At 44.2% G+C, this 10,715-nt stretch overlaps 1 protein-coding gene across 1 annotated transcript; it reads right to left on the reverse strand.

Annotated features, from left to right (window-relative positions):
• Positions 1–6,555: 6,555 nt before the first annotated feature.
• On the reverse strand, positions 6,556–8,077 carry LOC125523436 (uncharacterized). Its single transcript, XM_048688470.2, has one exon. It carries the CDS (start codon positions 7,786–7,788, stop codon positions 7,021–7,023), a length of 768 nt encoding a protein of 255 aa, XP_048544427.1. The 5' UTR covers positions 7,789–8,077; the 3' UTR covers positions 6,556–7,020.
• Between the last annotated feature and the right edge of the window lie 2,638 nt (positions 8,078–10,715).

Below are 10,715 nucleotides of genomic sequence, written 5' to 3' on the forward strand. Positions count from 1 at the left end.
CATCAAATTGCATGTTTAAAGTTTATTATGTAGTTCATAAACAAAAGTTTGTCCTTCTCAATTTAAGTTTTCAGTTGTACAACTGAGTTCCTTCTTCATACCATATAAATTAAACTATACAGAGCAAGTGATCTTCTTTTGCACTGCATATATGCTTCTGTTCTTGATCCGTAATCCAGTGGTGTGGTGAACCTACCCACTACAGCACAATGTCATATTCTGCAATGTCTTAACTATGAACAATGTCATATCATTCTACTATTATTTAAACTGTCTCTTTATTTGTCAATCTGAAATGGTAGAAATTGACAGCACACTAACCATTGATACTTATGAGTTCTTGATCTGTAATCCAGTGGTGCCGTGAAGCTGCCAACTCCTTCACAATGTCATTTCCTGCCTGAATAATACCATATTGTGTTGATGCTATTTTAAACTGTGTCACTTTATTCGTCAGTAAGAAATGTGATGAATTGTCAGCACTGATACTTATATGTGCAAAACATGTCATATGTATGCTTGTTTATCTTTCAGAGTGAGGAGGATATAAGTGTAAAACAAGCGTAGTCTCATCATCTTGCTCAGCTGCTTGCGCTGCAGCTCCCGAGCAGGCTAACCTTTCTTGAACTCTATTGAAGTGATGTCGGTTTTGTATATTATTTTGTCGGGGTGTTTATTTGCACTGGTGGTGATCTTTGATGTGTAGCGACCAAACCTCAAACAGCCTGATCTCTGTGCATTAGTGTCATCCCTGGATCGGTAATGCTGACACACACAGTACTTGAGGATTTATAACAGAGTAGCAATCACACACTTATTACATCGAATGTCTCAAAAGAGAACTTATTACAATAAATATGGCTTAAGGCCATCTAATACGATAACAGCGGAAGGCTTGGAAGATAAAGTGAGTCCATCAACTCCAACAGCGTCACTGAGTGAAAGAACATGACCTAAGGCACCTTACTCGCCGTCTGAAAAGTCTGCAACATGATACGTTGCAGCCCGAAAACGGGTCAGCACATGGAATATGCTGGCAATGTAACACAAGAGAGTAATGAATAGAATAAAGCTATCACTATATGCATATATGGCTGGTGGAGGCTGTAGGGTTGATATGTTTTGCGGAAAGCCAATTTTTCCCTACTACAAAGGAATAGATTTTATTTAACTACAAAGTTGGTTGAAAACATTGAGAATGGTAAACCCCATCTCAATCCCAATTAAAAGTAATTTAAAACCCAACAAAATTTATATTAAGAGTGATGAGATCAACATGATAATCCAAGAACCAGATACTCAAGATGTCCATAACCGGGGACACCGCTAACTATGATTAGTTTATACACTCTGCAGAGGTTTGCGCACTTTTCCCCACAAGACTCGATCTCCTCCGTTGAATTTCTCGCACTACATGACATTTGAGAAACGGATGACCGAGACACAGTCTTTCCGAAGTGGTCCCCTTAACTGATAGATAGGCCTGTACACCTACAATCCCCTACATATGCTAGCCCATCATGGAAAGATTTCCCACAACTTACTCAACTATGCGAGAGCCCATAATGGCATGTGGCTGCACACGGAAGTTTCTAGTATGAATAATCTCATGATCCCTTTGAGCCTGGGTGGCAGTCCATAGGAAAATCACACGGTACCCCGGGATTTCCAAAAATACAGGCAATCACCGGTTTCCCCAGGTGCCTCAATCCACCCAGATGTGTATTAAAGTTGCCACCTTAAGTTAACCATTAATTAACCACTCACATCTGTCATGGATACACTCAAACCCAAACCACGTCTACGAGCATAGCATAGCAATATAAGCAACGTAGAAGTAACTCTCAAAGGTTTGATAGTAAACAGGTGCATAGGTACTACCTCAACTACTTCCCAACCCACAATTTATTCAGATCCTAATCATGCAATTGTTTGAGGATTGATCTAATGCAATAAAACTGGGTAGTGAAGAGGTATGATCAAAGTGTTACTTGCCTTGCTGATGACCCATGAAACCTAGAGACTCGATGTAGCACGCTTCGCACTCCGGGTACTCTATCGCAAACAAACAAGCATACAATAAGCAATCAAGCAAAGATGCACGGGTAAAACTCAAATAAGAAGATCTAATCAGAAAGTTCAACTTAAGAACTCCGGTTTGCAAAAAGAATCAAATCGAACGAAGCAACGAAACTCAAACTGCGAAAGAAACAAGCTTCGTTTACTAATCTGGACTAAAGTCAAATTTTACAGTAGCAAAAACTTGTTTAAGTTGATTAAACAGAAAGAGGGTTTCGTGACAAAACTCTAGGCGCTTGAATCGCCTGATTCCGATAAACGAGCGAAAAGTTAAACTAAAACGAAAATCGGATCAGAAATCGGGATCGGAAATAATCGTGAAAAAATCCGAGAAAAAGAAAAACTGACGAACAGTCTAACGAACGAACGTTCGCTAACAGCGGCTAACTGGCGAAATCCGTCCGTTAAAACGAACGTACAGACGAACGTCCGCTAAATAGCTAAACCGAAAAAAACTGATCTAAAAAAACGGGATCTAGGGTTTCAAAAAAAACGATCGGTTTTCTCGCGAAAACCGAGGGCAGCGGCGGCGGCTACCTTCGGCGACGGTGAGGCGGCGGTGCGGCGCCGTGGTGGTGCGGCGGCGGCGGCTAGGGTTTGCGGGGCGGCGCGGGCAGAGGTGGGCTGCGGGGCTCGGGCGGCGCGGCTTATAAAGCCTCCCCCGGGCGGAGTCCCGGGCGGATACGGCCCAAGGTCTGTTTTTTTAAAAAAAATTATTCCGCGCAGAAAAACGAATAAAAGAAATACTAAACGAACTCCAAAAATCCTGAAATAAATTTTGCCCGTCCTCTAAAAATCTACCGGACAAGGTGAACATTTATTTGGGGCTCTAATGCAATTTTGAAAAATGTATATTTTTCCTAATTCAAATAAAATAGCAATAAAAATCCGAATAAAAATCATATTTGATTTTAATAATAAATCTCCAATATTTCTTAATTTTGAGGAAGTCATTTTATCCTCTCTCCTTTATTTTTATAAAAGAAATATTCGAAGATAAAATAATTAAAATCAAATGATCCTCTTTTCATAATTCGAGAAAAACTCAAATTTAAAAACAACGAAATTCCCAACTCTCTCCGTAGGTCCTTGAGTTGCGTAGAATTTATAGGATCAAGCTAAAAAGCAATAAATATATGATATGCAATCATGACCTAATGTATAACATTCCAAATTGAAAATTTGGATGTTACATGATGCCCAGTGTATGTAATCTGTTGTCTGCTTGTGCTTTATTATCATAGTGGCGAACTTTGATGCCCAATGGATGTAATATGCCGTGATTTCTTTATTGTTAGTCTAGGTTTTTCTTATTCATAATGCTGCAGTTATTTTACTGTATATATATCCTGCCGTACCGTAAAATTATGGTACATAATCGGGCCGTCATGCAAATCACTATATATGATCCGCATCATGGGCCCAATCATCTTGCTCCGTTAACAGGCCTAAATGTAAACTGACCCACTAGTAGATTCGGGCCTTTAATAGGCCGAGTAAACCGCCGGCCCTATTTTCGCAATAAACTTAATGGGCTTTTAGTAAGCTAAAAAGTATGTTGGGCCTGAAACGTGTCGAACAGCTCATGGGCCGACAGCAGGCCGAAATAGACCCCGGCCCATGATTGTGCTAATCACATCATGGGCCGTTAATAGGCAAAAATTGTCTCGGTCCTTGTTTGGCACAATCAGATTATCGGCTGTGAGCAGGCCGGATGCAAACCGGGTCGTAGTTAGGCTCAACTATATGACGGACTTTTAACATGCCGAAATAAATTTAGAGCCGAAATGTTAAATGGGCCTTTAACAGGCCGAAACTAATATCAGGCTGAATTACTAAATGGGTCTTTAGCAAGTGGGCCCAAAAGCATAGCGTCCAGTTGACGGGCCGAATCTGATATGGGCCATAATTTAGCCCAAAGCCTCTTAAAGGGCCGGATCTGATCTAGGCCATAATTTGGCCCAGAACATGGTAGGCTTTTAATGGGCCGGATCTCATATGGGCCTTTATTAGGCCCGGAACATGGCAGGCTGTTAATGGACCGGGTCAAATATGGGCCGGTATTTGGCCCAAAACATGGTAGCCTGTTAACGGGTCGGCTCACTAGTGTCCTAAAAATCTTGTGGGCCTTTAGCTGGGCTGGCCCATTATGGTCGGCAAAATCTTGTGGACCTTTAGCTAGGCCGACCCATTATGGTCCGCGGAATCTTGTGGGCCTTTAGTTGGGCCGGCCCATTTAATCTTTATGGGTCACTTTTGGTCCGGGCCACGTGTCAACGCAGAGCTGACACGTGATACCGTCGGCCAATGAGAATTTTACGCGTGGAAAATCGGCATTGGTCGTGGCTGTTAGCGGGTTAGCGGATCCAAAATCGGACCCGATAGCTTAACGACGACCCGTTACAGTGGATGCCACGTGTTGGTCACCCTTGACGAAAGCACTTTCATGATGCGGCATTTATCGCCATGGAAATGAACACTTCTTTGATGATAATTTTGGTAATGTCATGGAACACTTCTACGACAGCACAGGTATGACTATCTTGATTCTATCATAAAATCGTCATGGATGTACATGCATGATAGAAAACGTGACCTACTGTGACAAACATGTATCATCACGAAAGTGTTTTTTTGTAGTGCATGGGGTGGCTTGGATGATTGTTGAGTGCCTTGACTTGTGTTGACCGCTTGTGTGGCACTCCATGCAGGATAGGGGGGTGAAACCATAAGTAGAAAATCCATTACTACGACAAAAATCAACTTAGAATATTACATAGTGTAGATTAAGAGGTTAAGGGAGATGGTCTTCGACGAATCTTTTGTCGGACGAGGAGGAAGAAGATGATGATAATTTGAAATGGGCATTGCAGTGATCGTTAACGAGGACTTCTAGAGACGAGACTAGGATCACAATTTGGCTGCTTGTACATCAATCGAGATAAGCAGAGGACTATGAGAAGATTATGAAGGATTATTTCAACCCCAATGCAACCTATGCGGAGAAGTATTTTCATTAACAGTTTTAGATGCGCCAATGTCTCTTTCTCACCATTGAAAAAGTTATAGAGAAGCATGATAATTGGTTTAAATTGAGGATGAGGAGATAAGTGCGAGCCATTTGATGAAGTTATCGCGACTGTTCGAGTGCTTGCCCATTGGTGTTCGTCCGGCGTCATTGATGACTATGTCCGCATCAGGGAAGATTCAATTTTGGAGGCCGCTCTAAGATACACACAAGCCTTGATTCAGACCTATGGATCAGAGTACCATGAGATCACCCAATGATGAAGATACCGAGAGGCTTTTGGGTTTGAGTGAAAAGAGGATTTCTTGGTATGCTTGGATCACTTGATTGCAAGCACCAGACACAGAAGAACTGTTCTGTGGGATGAAAAGGTCTGTACAAATGGCACTCCAAAGATCCAACAATTATTCTTGAGGCAGTTGCATTGGAGGATATATGGATTTGGCATTCATTCTTTGGATTGTCTGGCTCTCATAATGATCTTTATGTGCCATCGAGATCACCATAGTTCACAAGGCTTGTTACCGGAGATGCTCCTCCTTGCAACTATGTTGTGAATGGACGTCAGTAAACGATGGGTTACTACCTTGCACATAGCATATATCCTCCATGAGCCACATTTGTGAATACAATCTTGTGTCCTCAAGGCAACAAGAGATCTCACTTTGTAATGCTCCAAGAATCAACAAGGAAGGATGTTGAGAGAGCTTTTGGTCTACTTCAGAAGCGCTTCACCATTATTTGTGTCCCTCCGAGTATAGAAACCCATAGGTCCTATGGCCAACAATGACATGTTGTATCATCTTGCATAACATCATCATTGAAGATGAGAGAGGCATGCTAGAGAACTTTCAATACATAACCAATGGGGGTCCTGTTGAGCCGGAACACGGTGTATACATGATATAGAGATTCCACACGGCGAAGCATCGTGAATCGAGAAGTTCATACCCAACTCCAAGATGATCGTGCTGAGCATTAGTAGCAACTCGATAGCACCACTTGATTGTTGTGCTTCTATGTGCTCTTTTGGACCCTTTTGTGTGTTTGAATTTGAATAATAATTTGATTTATGAACTTAAATATTAATTATAATATTTATGAATTGTGTGAACTTTGATTATTAAATTGTAATTTAATATGTGTGCAAATATGTAGTTGAAATTTAGTGTGTATATACAGAAGCTAAGAAGAATTGGCAAATGTTTTTTTAGGGAGTTAAGTTTTAGGGGTTGGGCTAAGAACCATTTTTTAGCTGATCACATATAATGAGTTAAGATGTAAGGGGCTAAATTATAAGGTGATCGGCTAGAGATGCTCTATGAATATATCAATCAATTGTGATCATGCACGCTTAAACATGAGGTAATTACTTTATGAAAACCACGAGGATTATTAATTATAGAAAATCAATCACACTTCTGTTACAAATGAATGGCATACTAGCACTGAGCATTATGTATGTCTATCTTCAATTATGTATAAGAAATAACGAATACATCAGTTGAGAGTCTTCCATATGATCTCTATCTAATTCTCTATCATCGATCACCTCCAAAGTTGGGGTGCAAACATATACCAGCTGACTACGTAGCAGAGCAGACACGAGCTTGCTAGCTTGGATGAAGCTTCGTTGCAGTTAGCATGCGGGTAATCAGCAGTACCAGCTGACTTAGGCTATCTATCTATCTAACTTGCTCTTAATGTCTTCGCTCCTATCACATCTCATCAATGCCAAATGTATAAGATAGCTACTAATCCTGTTTCTCTCCCCTAAAAAACTACCAATTCTGTCAGACGGCGACGCATATGCATGGAAATGGAAATCAATCGATCATATACCGATATACGTACTATATAGAGTAGTAGCCACGCGTGTAACTAGCTGACCACACGCAGTCTTGCAGATGCATTTATAGGTGGTTTGGGTGGTTGTTGAAGAGATCCCAATAGTAGGGGGTCGACGGCGACGGCGCAGCTGCAGCGGGGAAATACTGTAATGACATTGGTGTAGGACTTGCACCGGCGGTGGTGCCGGTTAGCGCGCCGTGGCCATGGAATGCCGGGCTGATCAGCTCGCCGAACAGATTGATGCCACCGCCAGCTCCGCCGGCCGGCGGAGAGAAGAAGCCCGGTGGGATCGCCGGGAGAGATCCCGGCACCGGAGACAGGATGCTCGGCAGCGGCGGCAGCCCTCCACGATGAACACCGGTGCTCCGTGCGGCTGGCGCCGACGCCTGCTCGATGGCAGCGAGGCGCGCGGCAGGCGAGTGCTGATGCTGGAGCAGCGCACCCTCGTGCGCCTGCGGCCCAGATGCTTGCTGGAGCTGGAACGGGAACGGCAGCGTTTGCGGCAACGCCGGCGGGAGCATGGAAGACGACGACCGCTGCGGGAAGAACGGGAACGGGAGCGTCGACTGTGGCGGCGGTGGGAGTGAGGAGGATGACGAGGAGGCGCCGGTGAGGCGCTGCACGACGGACATGAACTCGCCGGGGTTGGCGTGCACGACCTTGGGCGACACCGTGTAGATGATGACCGGCTGCCGCACCTGCGAGGCGGGCGGCTTCTTGATCCTGTGCGAGTCCTTGTGGACCCTGAGCGGCGCCGGGCGCGGGCCCTGCAGCTCCCCGCGGCCGCCACCGCCACCGCGCTGGGAGGAGGACGCTGAGTACTCCTCCATGTTCGATCGATCGATCGACCGATGCCACGAGCTCGCTCGCTAGCTAGATAGCTGGTCGACGTCGCCGGCCGGCGTTGAACCGAGAGCAGAGATGGATCGACCGATCGGTCAGTGAGAAACGTTCTTCAAGTGTCAAAGTTGAGCAGCAGTAGTACGTACGTGTCTCCTCTCCTCTCTTCTCTAGTGGAGCCATGTATATATAGAGATGGCAGCTGAAAGGAGATCAGCCACGACGGCGACCAAGTTCGGGAGGGAATAGGGAGACGAAAAAACTACTAAAAAAGTAGGATTCATTAGGATTTGATAGTGCGAATTATGGGCGTGTAATAGGTCAAGAAAGCACTCGATTGCAATATCATATAAAGAAACCTTTTTTTCACCCTCTCACAAGCTAACTTTGAAGTTTGAACATGTCCAAGCAAGGCAGCCAAAAGGTGACGGACGTGACGCACGCATGCATGGGAAGGCGCCAAATTCCGGATTGCTGCGGTGCAATCCCCCTCTCTTTCTTGTCTATCTGAGATTTGACTAGCACTGACGACCAAAGAACCGGGTCAGATATATTCATGTCTCTCGATGTGTATGTATATTGTGGCTGGTTACTCTGTCGTTCTCTAGCTCCAAGAACAGAAGAAGCTTCCACGATTGATTAATATTTAATCCGTATATTCCAGGATTAGTCGGGCATGGACTTGAACAACGGTGATTATTATAGTGTTTTATCAGTGGCGGTTGGTGAGGTGCAAATTTCGCTTATAGCTAAACTAAGAGTTAACATATTCCAGATACTCTCAGTATTTGTTACCTAGCTAAGCGGCTTTGATTAATTTTTGAATCGAACATGTGTTGTTGCAGGATTATGAAAGTGCAAAGGTGAAGGATCGGGCCCATGTAGCTAGCTAGATTAACTGTATCTTCTGGAATATGCATCATATCGATGGATCTACCTGCAGATTCTGACTTGAGCCAGTCTTGTCTAGTTGTCTTGACCACATATATGTCTACGGTAGGGGGTTGGACTGCCTTCAAGACCCCGACTTTGGGATGTTTTGATAGTGTCAACCCTCCTTTACCAGCTGCTAGTACTAGCTAGAACTATTGGCTAACTGTGATAGTAGTAGTATGTTAGCAACGCAACATAAAGGGCAGGTTTTTGTATTATCATTTCACCGTTGTCTACGGAGAGATTTGGACCAATTCATCGGAACGACCTTTCTGATATGTGATGTGATGGTTACGAGTTAAGCCTAAACGACAACTAGTAACTAACGTATAGGTTAGCTCGAGTAATAAGTGCTTGACAATAACACTTAACACTTAACACAGCCATGAGCTCTAGCGAGCGAGAGTCAAGAGGTGGTAGCCGGCCGGTATTCAGAGGTATAGAAGACGCAGTCAAGGAGAGTTGAGGGACGTAAAGGTGTTGTTGAGTCGTACGGATGTGCGTGCGCTCCTCGATCTGCCTGCCTGACTCCTTCACAGATCGATCAGTTTCTCGCACCATCTGACGACCGAGCGAATGAGTAGTAGCAGCAGGGCTGCTGCTTATGCTGAAACATTCCTAGTTTGTAATTAATCAATCTGGTACATTTGCAAAGCTAAGAAAACTACTCTCACTAGTGTCATAAACGCTATTATATTATGAGATGGGGGAGTATTAGGGGTGCTTGTTTCCAGGGACTTTTTGGTGTAGGGGGAGTATTAGAGACTTTTTAACCAAACAGGAGGGACTATTAGGGACTAAAAGTTGCTTTTGGGGACTAAATGAAGAAGACTCTCCTGAGAGTCTTTTTTTGAACTGTTTGGGACTTTTCCAACAATACTCCTCCATGCACCCATTGGCCCGCCATCCCATGGTGTTGGTTGATTGTTATTTTTCTATATATTAGGGGTAACATGGTCATTTAATAACCTCTAGGGAGGGACTAGGGACTTTTTAGTCTCTGGAAACAAACAAGAAGGGACTTTTTAGAGACTAGACTTTTTAGTTGGGACTAGAAAAAGTTATAGGACTTATGAACCAAACATGGCCTTAATCTACCCCCACCCACACATGATGTAATAATTAATAAAGTACTTACTACTTTATTAAGCAGGAATTTACTAGTGTAGTGTTCTAGTAGTACAAACTTTTCTTGTTGGAGAAAAATTCTAGCAGTCCTACACACCATCCTCCCTTGGCCGTCCCCGGATAGATCAGGGCATCTCACTGTTCGATCTGCCGGTCCACCTTCCCCTCGGTCATGATCTGGATGACCCCTCCTCAAGTCGGCTCGTCCTCCCGGGGATGGCAGGGGCCAATGGCAGAAGCAAGATTGGAACAAACCCCGGGCCAGAAAGTAAGTGGTTGTTTGGATGCCAAGAATTAGATGTAAGATTTCAGAAAATCAGTTTTTGGAGCTATATGGAAGTGTTGGGCACCGCTTGTGTGCAAGCTATTCATGTGGCTCGCGGTGCAATATCATCTATTGACCTCGGACAGGAGAGCTAGGCACGGATTGCAAGACCAAGCATCAAAATGTTACATGTGTGACCAGGAGGAGGATATAGTTGACCACATTTTGCTGCAGTGCGTGTTCTCGCGGCAAGTGTGGTTCCGCTGCACTACTAGGATGGGTTTGACGGCTGGCCTTTGCCCAACAAATGACTCAAGATTGGTGCAGTGGTGGACGGATACGAGAAGCGAATAGATAAGCAGTCTCGGAAAGGCTTTCACACCCTCGTGATGCTAATCTGTTGGACGATATGGAAGGAAAGGAATGCGAGGGTCTTCGGCACAGGTATAATCAAGAACGAGTGGGATACGGTAGACTCTATCTTTGATGAGCTGAAGACTTGGGCCAAAGCAGGAGCTTTCGGAGGACAACCGATCATAGAGTAGTCGAGTAGAGCTACGGAGTGGTGTGGAGGCTTAGTTAGGGTTGGTT

The sequence above is a fragment of the Triticum urartu genome, chromosome 7A (genome assembly GCF_056163025.1).
Source record: "Triticum urartu cultivar PI428250 chromosome 7A, HENAU_Tu73, whole genome shotgun sequence".
Taxonomy (NCBI): Eukaryota; Viridiplantae; Streptophyta; class Magnoliopsida; order Poales; family Poaceae; genus Triticum; species Triticum urartu.